This window comes from Mercenaria mercenaria, chromosome 6, assembly GCF_021730395.1.
Source record: "Mercenaria mercenaria strain notata chromosome 6, MADL_Memer_1, whole genome shotgun sequence".
NCBI classification, from domain to species: domain Eukaryota; kingdom Metazoa; phylum Mollusca; class Bivalvia; order Venerida; family Veneridae; genus Mercenaria; species Mercenaria mercenaria.
Genome location: NC_069366.1, coordinates 41,235,345 through 41,252,853, shown reverse-complemented (window position 1 = coordinate 41,252,853; position 17,509 = coordinate 41,235,345). Strand labels below are relative to the sequence as shown.

The window sequence follows — 17,509 nt, the reverse complement described above, 5'->3', positions numbered from 1 at the left end:
GTCACAGGTTTTTTCCTAGACCGATGACTAGTTTTTGTTGGCAACGGGCCCAGTTTCGAACTTGACCTAGAATATACCAAGATGAACATTCTGACCAACTTTCATAAAGATCCCATGAAAACTGTGACCTCTAGAGATGTCACAAGGAAAAGTTTACGCACGCACGGACGACGGACGCCGGAGGCTGCGCGATCACAAAAGCTCACCTTGTCACTTTGTGACTGGTGAGCTAAAAACAAGAGTGCAAAGATGGCCCTAGGTCGCTCACCTGAGAAACACACCACAATACACCATAACAGTGTAAACATGTTTAACCTAGTGATTTCATGGAAAAAAATATTGTAACTAGTTTAAGTAGTTTCTTTGATTTGACCTAGTGACCTAGTTTTTGACCCCAAATGACCCATATTCGAACTTGACCTAGATTTCATCAAGGCTATCATTCTGACTAAATTTCATGAAGATCAATTGAAAAATACAGCCTCTATCACATACACAAGGTTTTTCTTTGATTTCACCTAGTGACCTATTTTTTTAACCCAGATGACCCATATTTGAACTTGGCCTAGATTTTATCAAGGCCATCATTCTGACAAAATTTCATGAAGATCAGTTGAAAAATACAGCCTCTATCACGCAGTGACTTTTTTTGCCATTTTGGGAAAAGGTCCGGTACCGGTTGAATTGGGAAAAATGATGGTGTTTTTAACCCAAATTGGGAATTTTAGCGGGGTTTTTACTCAAACTGGGAATTTTTGCAATAAGTCAATAACATCATTTAGAACACTTCTTCCTTTAATTCCATGTAAACATCATCCAATAAACATAATTAATGGTTGAATGATTTATAGTGAAATGTCCCTTTTTTCATATTCTTGAAAATATCAACTCTTGAATGTCTGAGTCCCTGTAAGAGGTGTCTGACCCTCTGTACAGAGTAACATAAGTTTTGAAACTCGATAGTCATTGACTCTTCAGTCTAAATTTTCAAGGGTCAAAATCAGATTTTCAAGAGTCAAGATCAATATTTCAGGGGTCAACCTATACTGAATGCTTCAAAATAAGAGCTGCATGCTTTTGCAACAGTGTTCATATTTTTCTTACATGCAGACTTTGTATGGGCTTTTTATTTAGATTGTACTAGAAAAATCTCGTAAGAAATGATGGAAATGTCCGAAAAATATGGTCGCGAAAACGGGTGACAAATATGTAAAACGAAGTTTAACAATTTAAATTCTTAATAAAATACCTGTTTCAAGTTGTTGTTTTTTTCACCATACCTATTCAGTACTTATAATTTCTACTTATTTACAGCATATAATTTGTTTTGGACCAAACAAAGCCTCCGCAATGATAATAAAATTACTATAGTCGTATAGACCGTAACGGTTGACCAGCTTACATAATCGTATCAAGGACACAAAATAATGATTTTAATTAACATACAACGCTCCGCCTCCTGCTATACTTCCGCTCGTGCCGGCAAACAGTATTGAAATTCTCTGGGATTTTGATTGACAAGGGGCAGGACTTTCAAACTTAGATGCATCAAAAAAAATTTCGCGAGTCAAACCGACGCACGAGGCATATAATGAGCGGGTCAAATACGAGTTTTTCTCGGTTTTTCGTGGGTCAAAACCCGGGACCTCGGGTCTACTGAATGCCCTGGTAAACCGGGCCGTCTTTATTACGGAAATACCGGCGGGCGGGGTTTATTCTTTTACGTTACAATGAAGGTTTTTTATTCTCGGCCTCGAGCGTTTTGTGAATTTATACGATACAATCAGTTAGTCTGGGTCATTTTGGGAATTTTTGGATGAGAACTGGGAAAAAAGATACCTTTTTTCATTTGGAAAAAGGTCCGTTTACCGGACCTTTATAAAGAAGGAAAAAAATCGCTGATCACGTACACGAGAATTTTTTTTTATCTGACCTAGTGACCTACTTTTTGACTACAGATGACCCATATTCAAATTCTACCTAGATTTCAGTAAGACAATCATTCTGACTTACTTTCAGGAAGATCAATTGAAAAAAAAACAGCCTCTATTGCATACACAAGGTTTTCCTTTGATTTGATCTAGTGACCTACTTTTTGACCCAAGATGATCCATATTCGAACCGTACCTAGATTTCATCAAGGCAATCATTCTCACCAAATTTCATGAAGATCAATTGAAAAATACAGCCTCTATTGCATACACAAGGTTTTTCTTTGATTTGACCAAGTGACCTATTTTTTTGACTCCAGATGACCAATAATCAAATTCAACCTAGATTTCATCAAGGCAATCATTCTGACCAAATTTCATAAAGATCAATTGAAAAATACAGCCTCTATCGCATACACAAGGCTTTTCTTTGATTTGACCTAGTAACCTAATTTTTGACCCAAGATGACCTATATTCAAACGCAACCTAGACTTCATCAAGGCAATCATTCTGACTTAATTTCATGAGGATCAATTGAAAGATATAGCCTCTATCGCATACACAAAGTTTTTCCTTGATTTGACCTAATGACCTACTTTTTGAACCCAGATGACCCATATTCAAACTTGAACTAGATTTCAACAAGGTAATCATTCTGACCAGAATTCATAAAGATTGATTGATAAATACAGCCTCCATTGCATACACAAAGTTTTTCTTTGATTTGACCTAGTGACCTAGTTTTTGAACCCAGAAAACCCATTTTCGAACTCAGCCTAGATTTCATCAAGGCAATCATTCTGACCAAATTTCATAAAGATCAATTGAAAAATACAGCCTCTATCGCATACACAAGGCTTTTGTTTGATTTGACCTAGTGACCTAATTTTTGACCCAAGATGACCTATATTCAAACTCAACCTAGACTTCTTCAAGGCAATCATTCTGACTTAATTTCATGAAGATCAATTGAAAGGTATAGCCTCTATCGCATACACAAAGTTTTTCCTTGATTTGACCTAATGACCTACTTTTTGAACCCAGATGACCCATATTCAAACTTGACCTAGATTTCATCAAGGTAATCATTCTGACCAAAATTCATGAAGATTGTTGATAAATACAGCCTCCATCGCATACACAAAGTTTTTCTTTGATTTGACCTAGTGACCTAGTTTTTGAACCCAGATAACCCATTTTCGAACTCAGCCTAGATTTCATCAAGGTAATCATTCTGACCAAAATTCATTAAGATTAATTGAAAAATACAGCCTCTATCACATACACAAGCTAAATGTTGACAGACAGACAGACGACAGACAGACAGACGCCGGACATTGAGTGATCAGAAAAACTCACCTGAGCAGCATTGCTCAGGTGAGAAAAAAAAAACAAAGTCCCCTAACTCTGAAGAATATTTTTCTGAAAGAACCTCATATGCACAATGCAAAAGTAAGATTGGTTATGATCACTTGTATGAAGTTTAATTAAACTGTGTGCAATGGTTTGGGAGATTAGGCATGCACAAGATTGCATATGCACACTACTATGTATATAGCACAGTAACAAAAAACAAACAAATTCGATGAATTGGTATCCCCAGCTGAAAGGGTTTGTGGGGAGGAATGGCAAACAAGAGGACCATGATGGTCCTGAATCGCTCACCTATCCCCACATGACCCAGTGTTGAACTGAGTATGACCTAGTTATTTCTATTATTTGACATAGTGACCTAGTTTTTGAGCACATGTGACCTAGATATCATCAAGATAAAAAATTCTGACCAATTTTCATGAAGATCCATTGAAAAATATGACCTCTAGAGAGGTCACAAGGTTTTTCTATTATCTGACCTAATGACCTAGTTCTTGAAGGCATGTGACCCAACTTTAAACTTGACCTAGATATCATCAAGGTGAACATTCTCACCAATTTTCATGAAGATCTCGTGAAAAATATGGCCTCTAGAGAGGTCACAAGGTTTTTCTATTTTTCGACCTACTGACCTAGTTTTTGACCGCACATGACCCAGTTACGATCTTGACCTAGATATCATCAAGCTGAACATTCTCACCAATTTTCATGAAGATCCATTGAGAAATATGGCCTCTAGAGACATCACAACATTTTTCTATTTTTAGACCTACTGACCTAGTTTTTGACCGCACGTAACCCAGTTTCGAACTTGACCTAGATATCATCAAGGTCAACATTCTGACCAATTTTCATGAAGATCTCTTGAAAGATATGGCCTCTAAAGAGGTCACAAGGTTTTTCTATTTTTAGATCTACTGACCTAGTAATTGACCCCACGTGACCCAGTTTCGAACTTGACCTAGATATCATAAAGATGAACATTCTGACCAATTTTCATAAAGATCCCATGAAAAATATGGCCTCTAGAGAGGTCACAAAGTTTTTCTATTTTCAGACCTACTGACCTAGTTTTTGACCGTACGTGACCCAGTTTCAAATTTGACCTAGATATCATCAAGGTGAACATTCTGACCATTTTTCATGAAGATCCATTGAGAAATATGGCCTCTAGAGAGGTCACAAGGTTTTTCTATTTTTAGACCTACTGACCTAGTTTTTGACCCCACGTGAGCCAGTTTCAAACTTGACCTAGGTATCATAAAGGTGAACATTCTGACCAATATTCATGAAGATCTCATGAAAAATATGGTCTCTAGAGAGGTCACAAGGTTTTGCTATTTTTAGACCTAGTGACCTAGTTTTTGACCCCACGTGACCCAGTTTCGAACTTGACCTAGGTATCATCAAGGTGAACATTCTGACCAATATTCATGAAGATCTCATGAAAAATATGGCCTCTAGAGAGGTCACAAGGTTTTTCTATTTTTAGACCTACTGACCTAGTTTTTGACCCCACGTGACCCAGTTTCGAACTTGACCTAGATATCATCAAGGTGAACATTCTGACCAATTTTCATGAAGTTCTCATGAAAAATATGGCCTCTAGAGAGGTCACAAGGTTTTTCTATTTTTAGATCTACTGACCTAGTTTTTGACCGCACCTGACCCAGTTTCGAACTTGACCTAGATATCATCAAGATGAACATTCTGACCAACTTTCATAAAGATCCCATGAAAAATGTGACCTCTAGAGTGGTCACAAGCAAAAGTTTACGGACGGACGCACGGACGGACGCACGGACGACGGACGCCACGCGATCACAAAAGCTCACCTTGTCACTTTGTGACAGGTGAGCTAAAAATATATCCGGCAAAAAGTTAAGGATGTTACTAAAAAGCAAATAATTTCATTAGTCAAAAGCAATTTAACAGAAAACTAATGTTTAAAGTGTACATAATAAATGTATGTTACATTGATCCTGGCTAAAGAAATTATTTTGAATGGAATATGTTTACTTTAAGGTTAGCTTTTAGAATTAAATGAGTTATTTGAAATGTGAGCTTGAAGTGTAACTAGAACGAAATATTGTCTTCGAGTAGTTTGACACAAAGTGTTGCTGTTTAACAAGTACATTTGAACTGAAAAAGAACAGATGTCCTTAAGAGAGCACAATCAAGTAAGGTATCTTGAACATGGCTGGCAGCGGGGTGGGTGTGGTTACAACTTCACATGTTAAAGGTTTGAACATTTTTAAAAATAAAGGAATGGGGGGGCAGGGGGGTTTGGGAGGGGGTTACCCCAGGGCGGGGGTCACATTTTTTCACCCTAGGACGATAATTTTAACAATCTTGGTAGAGGATCACTGGATGTTGTTACATACCAAAAATCAAAGCCCTAGGACCTATGGATTTGGACAAGACAATTTTCAAAGTTTTTCCCTACATACATTGTAAGTCTATATTAACCATGTGACCCCCATGGCTGGGCCATATTTGACCCTAATGCATAATTTGAATAATCTTGGTAGAGGCCTACTAGATGATGCTACATACCAAATATCAAAGCCCTAGGCCCTGTGGTTTTGGACAAGAAGATATTCAAATTTCTTCCCAAATATAAGTCTATATAAACCACATGACCCCCAGGAGCGGGGCCATATTTGACCCTAGGGGGATACTTATAACACTCTTGGTAGAGGACCACTAGATGTTGCTACATACCAAAATCAAAACCCTAGACCTATGGACAAGAAGATATTAAAGTTTTTCCTTTTGGTTGCCATGGCAACAAGTTTTGTACAAAATTCAATTCTTTGAACAACTTTTAAAGAAGACCAACCAGGGAACATCCCTGTGAAGTTTCATCAAAATTGGCCTGGTGGTTTAGAAAGAGATGTTGTTTAAAGGAAAATGTTGACAGACGATGGACAAACACTGACCACAATAGTTCACCCTTGAGCACTTTGTGCTCAGGTGAGCTAAAAAGTACATGTGTCACTGCCCTGTATAATTTATGAGTCTTTGATAAAAAGCTACCTAAGCACAAAGTTTTTCAGATAAGCTTGCTGTACATACACAAATTTTGGTGGCAGTAAGTAAGTCCAAAACTAAAATTATAAAGCGGAAACCACCTTTATGATGATCACACATTGAGAAAAAATCTATGCAGAGAAAAAAAATCTATTTTTAGTGAAAAAAATCTATTTTAGTAACTGTGACCTTGACCTTGACTAAATGACATTAAAACGACATTTTTATCACATAAAAAAGACAAAAAAGTATAAAAAATGTTTCTTTTATCGCTGGGATTTGAACCGATGCCGTTCCCTGACGAAAAAGTAGCTTTTGCCCCAACGCCACAGACCACTGCGCTAAGGATTTTCTAAGTTTGAAGATTAAATAAGTTATCCTGACCTTGAACTTCACCCCAATGAACCCATATACAATCCCAACCTTGGTTTTTTCTATAAGCTACCTATAGGCCAAGTTTAATTTCAATACATCAATGCAAACTAAAGTTACTGAGCGGAAACCATTTTTTCTATTTTTAGCAACAGTGTCCTTGACCTTGAACCTAGTGACCTCATATGCAATCCTAAGCTCTGTCTCTATGCAAGCTATCTATAGATTAAGGTTCATTTGAATCAGCCACTCTTAACTCAAGTTACTGAGCGGAAACCAAAAGTTGACGCAGCCCGCCTGGACAACAGCATTCAGCAATCTAATAACCAGTTTTTATGAAAACCTGGTTTATAGAATTAAAATAACCAAAGAAGAACTTAAGGTAAAGAAGGCATAATGAGCAGAAATTTCAACAAGAGGGTCATAATGACCCTATATCGCTCACCTGTTAAATTGGCCTTGGAATCATCAAGATAAACATTCTGACCAAAATTCATGAAGACAGGGTCATAAATGTGGCCTCTACAGTGTTAACAAGCTTTTCCTTTGATCTGAGTGGTAACCTAGTTTTTGACCCCATATGACCCAGTTTCTTACTTGGCCTAGAAACCATCAAGATGAACATTCTGACCAAGGTTCCGTCAGTTGTATTTGAAGTTTTCAAAAAGGCTATTATTCTAAAATCTGAATTCCACACATTTGTTAACCGTGGTTTAAAATTTTCATTTAAAAAGATGAAAGTTAACATTGTGGGAATGGCTGTATATGCCTATGTGATAACTTGTAGCCCGACCTAATTGTGCTTTTTTAAAAACAAGAGGGCCAAGATGGTCTAAGGTGGCTCACCTGAGTAACACACCATAACAGTGTAAACAGATTTTACCTAGTGATTTCATGGAGACAAATATTCTGACCAATTTTCATTAAGATTGGAGAAAAAACGTGGCCACTTGAGTTGTAAACAAGCATTTTCTTTGATTTGACACAGTGACCTAGATTTTTTTACCCCACATGACCCAGATTCGAACTTGTCCATTTCATGAAAACAAACATTTGACAATGTTTCGGGAAGATTGGAGCAAAAAAGTGGCCTCTAGAGTGTATACAAGCTTTTCCTTTGATTTGACCTACACGGCTACTAAACGCTAGTGCCACCACCATATTGTGGTGATAAGGGAGAGAGCTATCCACATTTCTGTGGTGCAGCAATCGCCGGTTTCTACTTGTAAACACGTGAGTAAAATTTATATTTTATCTTATATTTTTATTGTATTTTGTATTTTCATTAAAATAATATGCAAATTGTGGCGTCAGGAGCTTTTCTCCCGAATCTGACAGTGGAACGTTTTCATATCAGCCAGTATTCGAACACCATTCCGATGAATAGACACACTGTAAGACCATACCTGCACATGCAAATGGTGTAGAAATGATACATAATTATATACGCACACACCATGAATAATAGAATCTCGGGTTAGAAGAAATATACCAGGATTTTTAAAAGTGGTGGTGCTATAACTCTAGTGATGGCCCTATACAGTAGTGGTGGTGCTGTTACGGCATTCAATACTACGAACTGCTGACGCATTCGGAACAAATCAAACCCCAATTTTCTCTAATTGATAATTTTCCTGCAAGGAATTATGTTATTACAGAAAATAAAACATGCTCATAGTTTATTTACCTTTATGAAACATTCTCTATCCAAGAAAAAAAGAACAAAATAATCACAGACCCTTGGGACTCTTGTAGTCAAAGTAAATATTATCCTTTGTTTAAAATGTTAATGTAGAATTATTTCTAACCTTTAAATATTGCACTTAAATACAAATGTAAGTGTACTTTAAATTCAGGTCAAGAAAAATAGTAGCAATACCTTTATTTCAAACAAAGATTTGTGTCCAGGAAATAATTTGAAGAATGTGTAGAATTTACTTTTTATATTAAGATCCTGAAATTTACTTCCCTTTGTTTTTATACATCGTTTGCATATCACTGTAAACAAAAGACCTTACTTTCACATTTTTTTTCTGAAAAGTGAGTACAGTACATTTTCAATTCCAATCGATTAAATATGATTTATCAATAGATCTTTGTTGTACAATCTGAATCCATATACATGTAGTTTATTCTGCGATCATGTAGAGGTTACTACATGTATTTTGTTGAGTACCGTAAAAACTCGAATATATTACGCTAGCATGTATATGACGCACCCCCGATCTTGTATCAAAATCTTGGGAAAAATGCTTACATTGGAATATATTATGCACCGAAAAATCAGTCAGAAAACGTTGTTTACAAAGTCGAAATCGGCCATTAGCGGCATGCATAAAAACGATTTCTCGTGAAAATCGCAATTGCTGCATAATCGGTTACAGACAACAGTGACAATATCTGACAGACAAATCAGTCAGAAAGCCGAAATCGGCCATTAGCGGCATGCGTAAAACGATTTCTCGTGAAAAACGCAATTGCTGCATAATCGGTTACAGACAACAGTGACAACATCTGACGGACAAATTCTTTCTAAAGTATCTGAGAACTTTCTCAAGCTGTCAACACCTTAGTACACTTTAACTGACGTGCGAAAAAACATCTCATAATTATGGGCATATCAAACAAGAAAATTGCGGCTAATTAGCGTGTTTGTTTAACAATGTACGAGCCGATGTATTGATCAGTAATAATTTGCTGGAAGTAAAGAAATAACAAACAATCTGTTTTAATTGCAATTTATTTGAGCATCCTTGAAAAATAATGATTTTAACGATCAAACACCTACAACCCAGAACCGCGAAATTTTGTATTTTGCCTAATTATTAAACTGACACATTATCCGGTGCTCTGGATATGTACGATACTTATTAATTAAATTTACAAATACAAAAAAATTTAAACTCACAAATAAAATCAACTTTACCATATATCATCAGAGGTTCTGTTCCGTACGTGTTTTAAGACCCACCCAATAAAAAGCTCTTCAAGAGGAGGTTAAAAAAGCACGGCCCAAAATGTAAACACATGAGACAGTTGACAAAATTGTCCGATTTTCGCCGATATTTTCGGGTTTTCAAGCTGGAAAAAATGTTTGAAGCTTTACCTTGGTATATATGAGGCACCCTTTTGAGAAAATGAAAAAAATCGTAAAAAAACTGCGTCATATATTCGTGTTTTTACGGTAACGTAATTTGGGTATAGTGTGAGATAGGTTGATAACATCGATTATTGTAGAAATTTCCGTGGCTTGCAGACAGACATTTTCATATATTAAAATTGATTATATTAGCCACTAATCATATACAACAGCGCCACCACTACTGTATAGCGCCACCACTTGAAAGATATCGCCACCACTTTCAAAAATAGTCGTGTTTAAACTTTTTACTGTACTTTTCGTAATTCTTTGGTGTATGGGAATACATATAATTTATTTCTACACGATTTGCAGGCGCAGGTATCTTCTTACAGTGTGTCTATTCATCGGAATGGTGTTCAAATACTGGCCCATATGAAAACATGCCACTGTCAGATTCGGGAGAAAAGCTTCTGGCACCACAATTTGCATAATAGTTTAATGAAATTACAGCCAACCTGTAGTAAAAGTGTTGTTACACAGAACTACGTTCTTCGATTTTCAAAAAAAGCTCTATCAATAAAAACATAAGATAAAATATAAATTTTACTCATGTGTTTACAAGTAGAAATGGGCGATAGCTATACCACGGAAATGTCAATAGCTCTTTTCCTTATCACCACAATTTGTAGGTGGCACAAGCGTTTAGTAGCCATGACCTAGTTTTTGACCCCACATGACCCAGATTTGAAATCATCCAAGAATTCATGATAACAAATATTCTGACCGAATTTTATGAAGACAGAATCAAAAATGTGCCCGTTAGGGTGTAAACAAACCTATTCTTTGATTTAACCTGGTGACCTAATTTTTGATCCCACATGACCCATATAAAAATTTGTCCGAGAATTCACGCAGACAAACATTTTATCCAAGTTTCATGCACATCAAATGAAAAATGCAGTCCCTATTGCATGCACAAGGTTTTTCTTTGAATTTAACAGGTGACCTAGTTTTTGACCCCAGATAATCCAGTTTCATACTTTACCTAGAAATCATCAAGACAAACATTCTGACCAAGATTCATAAAGATTGAATCACAATTGTGGCCTCTAGAGTGTTCACAAGCAATTCCTTTGATTTGACCTGGTGACCTAGTTTTTGACCCCGCATGATCCAGATTTGAATCTGTCCTAGAGATCATCAAGACAAACATTCTGACCAAGGTTCATTAAGATTGGGTAAAACAACTGTGGCCTCTAGAGTGTTCACAAGCTTTTCCTTTGATTTGACCTCGTGACATAGTTTTTGATCCCACATGACCCAGTTTCGAACTTGACCTAGAGATGAAAAAAATGAAATTGGCAATTATCAAAACGCGAAAGCTAATTGCTATCACTACACCCCCACCCCCTCCCCCTCCCATTTATCTATATTAATTTTTTTACTTTTTTATATATTTTTTTAGTGCCATTTTAAAACAGACCCTGAGCGATCATGTTTCGAGTGACCCTGTTTCTAAATTTTTGCGTAAAAGTTTGGAAACAGCACCTATTTCTCATATTTCATACTTCATTATTTGTATCACCAAGTTTTGTTTTAAGCTAAAGTTGAAAATGACAGCAATTAAGCAGCTATATCCAGCTATAATACTCACTTTATTCAAATTTGAAAAATATACACATACTGATAAAAACGGTGGAAGGTTTTATCTGAGTGTTAGATATGAATACGGTTAAATGCTGACAAAATCTTAGCCATATTTTTAAATATAAATAAATATTTTTTTGGCTTCAATGCATTCGTTCTAGCTTTGAAAAGCTGGATGCGAAATGAGATCTTTAGCATACAAGCTGTTTACCGTCAACATTTAGAATGCAAAGACATGGTGTCATCAAGCATATTGTTTGGCGTTACGCTAGATGGCGCTGAATTACGCCTTCCTGACCTTAATAGAAACTTACAGATGCTCTGTTGTAATGTAGGTCAGCATTATTCCTGGCTACAGGATCACTCTCCTGAAATCAGATAAAATTAGAGCTGCTGTTAGAAAAGTGCATGTCTCCCACAACTGCCTAATCATATGAATAGTAAGTCTGCCTTTATATACTGTTTACTCACAGAAAATATACCTTTGATAGTTTTGGGGTAAGCAGCCTATTGGTAAGTTTTGCAGTAAGTGGCCTATCGGTAATTCAAGGGCCATAATTCTGAAGTGCCTGGGCCGATTAGGCTAGTTATCAAACTTGGCCAAGGACTTATTGGCAAACACATTTTGTTCAAGTCTAGTGAAGATCGGATGAGAAATGTTCGACTTAAGAGTGCGGACAAGATCTGTGACAGACTGACTGACTGACACACACACACACAGGAGCAAATCAATATTGTCTCCCACCAAAATGGTGTGGGAGACATAACGAGCAAGTTTGATGAATTGCTATCCCAGGGTTGTGGGGGTGACTGGGTGTGGGTACATAATTTCACAGGTTGATAATAAATGTTTATGGAAAAAATATGAAAGATGTTTAATGAAATTCTACCAACTGGTTAGTTTGTTATGTCCAAATATGCAGATTTTTTAACATTTAAAGGTCAATAACGCTGAAGTTACTAAAAATATCCTGAAGAGATTGTATGTGCACTACCACATCACACTGGATAACTGACTATGACTTTCTCTCCTGAAAATTACTGTTATATTTATAGAAGTTCCCTAACAATTTCTTCAGTCTGAAAAGTCTTGACAAAATTCCAAAGTTTTATGCAAATGTCTTTGTTAATGAATAATCTGTGAAAATTTTGACCTTTTGGTTTAACAAATGTATCTTTTCGGAGCATCTGAGTGAAATTTCTGGGTTCTACGTTCTTCCTGAGAAAAGATATTAGCCCTTATACATGTATGAGCAAAAAAACATGACTGTCAAAAATGGCTGGCCATATTTGCAATAGGCAGTTGCTGAACTCAGGATGTTGGCTACCGAGAATACAGGTGCATGCAAGTTTTTATAAACAGTCATGTTGTCATTTTTAGCCCTATTGTGTCCCTTCTTATGTATGTTTTGTATCTTTTTAACCCATTTGTTTTTTATTTAATAATTATCCATAGGGACTGTTTTTCGCAGCTTTTATTATCACTCTTTGCCCAGGGCTTTTATCAAGTCACATGCATAAGTCTTAGATTACATATTCTGCAATACTTCTGTTTTTTTTTTTTTAATAAATTGAATGAAATACAATTACAAGTTCCTGAAGGAACTATCCTATTTCTCTTTGATGTATTGAAATTAGTGTCCATCAATATCAAAACTAGAAGGCATGGAAACATGTCAAGAGGCGTAAGAAACCAGAAGTAAACTAGAGCTATCACTAAAGGTGATGAATGTACCCCCCCGCATGCACTGACACAGTACATTGCAATTTGACACACACAAGACTGCATAATTATGTGGACTGTATGTATATAGACTGTATGTATACAGTATAGTAACAAAAAACAAAGTCCCATAACTATGCAGAATATTTATCTAAAAGAATGTAACATGCACCATGCATAACTAGGGTTGGTACTGATCCCTTGTGTGAAGTTTCATTAAATTGTGTGCAAGGGTTTGGTAGATTAGGCACGCACAAGATTGCATATGCAGACTGTATGTACATAGTATGTTAACTAGAAACAAAGTCCCATAACTCTGCAATTTTTGTCGCTGAAAGAACCTAACATGCCCCATGCACAACTACTGTTGTTACTGATCAGTTGTGTGAAGTTTCATTAAATTGTGTCAAGGGGATGAGGAGAGATGGTGCGCACAAGATTGTGTCTATGTATATAGTATAGTAACAAAAAACCAAAGTCCCATAACTCTGCAAAATTTTTTTCTGAAAGAACCTAACATGCCCCATGCACAACTACTGTTGTTACTGATCAGTTGTGTGAAGTTTCATTAAATTGTGTCAAGGGGATGAGGAGAGATGGTGCGCACAAGATTGTGTCTATGTATATAGAATAGTAACAAAAAAACAAAGTCCCATAACTCTGCAAATTTTTTTTCTAAAAGAACCTAACATGACCCATGCACAACTACTGTTGGTACTGATCACTTGTGTGAAGTTTCATTAAATTGTGTCAAGGGGATGAGGAGAGATGGTGCGCACAAGATTGTGTGTCTATGTATATAGTATAGTAACAAAAAAACAAAGTCCCATAACTCTGCAAATTTTTTTCTTAAAGAACCTAACATGCCCCATGCACAACTACTGTTGGTACTGATCACTTGTGTGAAGTTTCATTAAATTCTGTCAAGGGGATAAGGAGAGATGGTGCACACAAGATTGCGTCTACGGACAGACGGACAGACGACCAGACAGACAGACGGACAGACAGACAACCTGAAACCAGTATACCCCCCCTTACAACTTTGTTGTCGGGGGGTACAATCAGGTATAGAAACAGATGCGGTGATGGATATGATCGAGACGGTACTCATAGAAAATGTCTTTGAATTCAAAGACAAAGAGTATATACAGACAGAAGGGGTGGCTATTGGGTGGAAACTTTGCATGCTTGTACATGTGTATGCAAAAATGGGATGAGGCACTTGAAAGACACAAGAAACAACCTTTATTTTACAAAAGATGTATAGATGACAGCTTTGGACTCTGGACTCATGGTGTAGAAAAATTATTACAGTTCCATGAATATGTTAACAACATACATCCAAATATAAAGGTTGAACTGCACTGGAGTTTGGATAGAATAGAGTTCCTTGATAGTCACTTGTCACAATATGAAACAGACAGTTATTTACAGATTTATATATAAAACAGACAGACAAACACTTATATGCCAACAACAATACAAGTCACCCTACCAATGTAAAGAAGGCTATCCGATACGGTTTAGGCGTCCAGATAAAAAGAATATGCAAAAAGAGCCATGTTAGACATGGCCAATCCCCCCGCCGGGCATATTATAATTGAAGGCTAAAGTTCCTGGCAAGTTAGTGTCTGAAAGTATTAATTTGGGGAAAGCTTTGAAGAACCGTTTAGTTGTGGTCGCATCAGGGGTTTTAAAGATATGGAAGAAAGAATAAGTCAGTGGTGAGGTGGTTTACTGCTAAATTTTATTAATTTTCATGAACAGTATAGCTATGATGTTTTTCTATACGGCTACTGTAAAAAGAAGGAATGGAAAGCTAACCGGGAACAAGAGTGCCGGAATGTCACAATATACACCCGTCACAGCAAATTTCTTTACTCTAGCAGCTGTATTTGTAAATGGAATTTTAATTTTGTGGTTGTTTAGTAATCATTGTAAGTCTTTTGTTTTTCTAAGTCCACAAAAAACTCCTTACCAGGTAGAGATATCTTAAAATACACCTAAAATTGGAAAGTAACATCCATGTTGTACCACAGAAAAGTGGTCTTGTTTTCTCCCTACGGTCAATAATGAAAATGTTACAATATAAGTTATTTATAGTAACAACTAAGGGAAGTTAATCTTAAAAAAAAAAAAAAAAAAAAAAATTAAGTCCACACAAAAATCTTTACCAGGTAGATTGGTCAAAATACACCTCAAAATTGGATGTAGCATGCATGCTGTACTACAGAAAAGTGGTCTCGATTTTTCCCTACGACTAGTAATGAAAAAGTTACAAGAAAAGCTATTTAAAGTAACAACAAAGGGAAGTAATTCTAAAGAAGGGAACTGCGCATGACACTTCGTCTCATGATGGTGTATAATTGTGCCAAGTTACATCAAAATCCCTCCATGCATGAAGAAGAAATGCTTCGGACAAAGTCATTCTTGTATCTGACCTTTGGCCTCTAAGTGTGACCTTGACCTTAGACCTAGGAACCTGGTTCTTGCACATGACACTCCGCCTCGTGGTGGTGAACATTTGTGCCAAGTTATATCGAAATCCCTCTATGCATGAAGAAGAAATGCTCCGGACAAAATTTTTTAAAGAAAATATGATAAAGGGAAATAACTCAAAAAATAGGCAAGGTAGAGTTATTGTTCTTGCACACTGCACTTCCTCCCAATGTGTTCTATCAGTGTATGAAGTTTGAAGAAAATATCACCAGTACTTTTGGAGTTATGCTCCGGACAAAATTTTTTAAGAAAATAAAGGGGAATAACTCAAAAAAAGGCAAGGTAGAGTTATTCTTCTTGCACATCGCACTTCCTCCCAATAGGTTCTATCAGTGTATGAAGTTTAAAGAAAATCCCTCCATTACTTTTGGAGTTATGCTCCGGACAAAATTTTTTAAGAAAATAAGATAAAGGGGAATAACTCAAAAAATAGGCAAGGTAGAGTTATTGTTCTTGCACACTGCACTTCGTCCCAATGTGTTCTATCAGTGTATGAAGTTTGAAGAAAATCCCTCCAGTACTTTTGGAGTTATGCTCCGGACAAAGATCGTTGCGGACACATGGACGGACGGACGGAGAGCATTTCTAATATCCCCTTCGCCTTTGGCGGGGGGATAAATGGGAAGAGAGATTACCAACATCATCGTAACAAGTCAGCTGAGAAAACAGGGTTATAGCAGCAAAGTCACTGAAGATCAACTATTAAAGGTAGATAAGCTAGAAAGACAGTAACTGCTGAAGAAAAATAAGGTGAAACAACGAAAAATGGAGGGGGTTCCAACTGTTATGATGTATGTAAAACAACTTCCAAACATAGGCAACATCATTAGAAAATGTCTTCCAATATTGCACAAATCAGATCGCATGAAAGAAATCTTTGCAGAACCACCAATAGTTGCATTCAGACGTGATAGAAATTTGGGAGATATGCTCGTACATGGAAAGCTCAATAAAGTTATGAATGAAGGAAAGGTCTCCAACACATGGGGTTGTAGACCAGGATGCATTATATGTGACATGTTAGCAAAAGGTCAGCAAAAGGTCAGGATAAGTACAGTACGGATGTCAATCAACTAACCTTGTATATGGAATATATTGTACACTCTGTGAAAAAGTTGTTTTATGTAGAAGAGACGTCAAGAATAGTGAAGGAAAGGATGAAAGAACACAAGGCGGACGTAAGACTGAAGAGACAAAAACCAGAAGCACTCCATTTCAGTGCAACAGATCACAGTGAAGATAACATGGGAGTGAAAATTCTAGAACTTGTAAAAGACCAATCATAATATTACAGCCAGATTAAAGAACTAGAATGGATAGACAAGCTAGAGACTGAAGCACCAATGGGGATTAATAAATAAGAGCAGTCACTATTGGTAACAAATGCCCCTAAAGCCTGCCCAAGAATGCTACAGTTGTCTGGACAAAAAAATTACGCATCATTTTGTGACCTTGACCTCGACCCCAGAGACCTGAATCGAAAGTGTGACACACCTTCTCAATATTGTTAACATTTGTGTCAAATTATTTTCAAATCCCTTGATAAATGGCAGTGTTATGGACCAGACAAGAAACACCTTTGACTTCGAAGTGTGACCTTGACCTTGGAGTTAGGGGTCTGGGTGTCTGACCTTGACCTTGGAGCTAGGGGTCTGGGTCTTGCACATGACACGTCATCTAAATATAGGGAACCAATGTGCAAAGTTATTTTAAAATCCCTTCATCAATGGCAGAGTTATGGACTATACAAGAAATAGACCCTGTTAACTCTTCATCTCTAAGTGTGACCCTAACCTTAGAGCTAGGGGTCTGGATCTTGCACATGACACATCATCTCATTATGGGGA

The 17,509-nt window shown here is 36.8% G+C and overlaps 1 protein-coding gene across 3 annotated transcripts in view; it reads right to left on the bottom strand.

Moving 5' to 3' along the window:
* Window positions 1-17,509, bottom strand: part of LOC123549130 (tetratricopeptide repeat protein 5-like) — a 145,154-nt gene that overhangs the window by 65,400 nt on the left and 62,245 nt on the right. For all 3 annotated transcript variants that reach the window (XM_053546630.1, XM_045336974.2, XM_045336972.2), the window contains exon 6: window positions 11,755-11,808. In XM_053546630.1, the coding sequence (XP_053402605.1) occupies window positions 11,755-11,808 (54 nt within the window). The remainder of the gene's footprint in view (window positions 1-11,754; window positions 11,809-17,509) is intronic.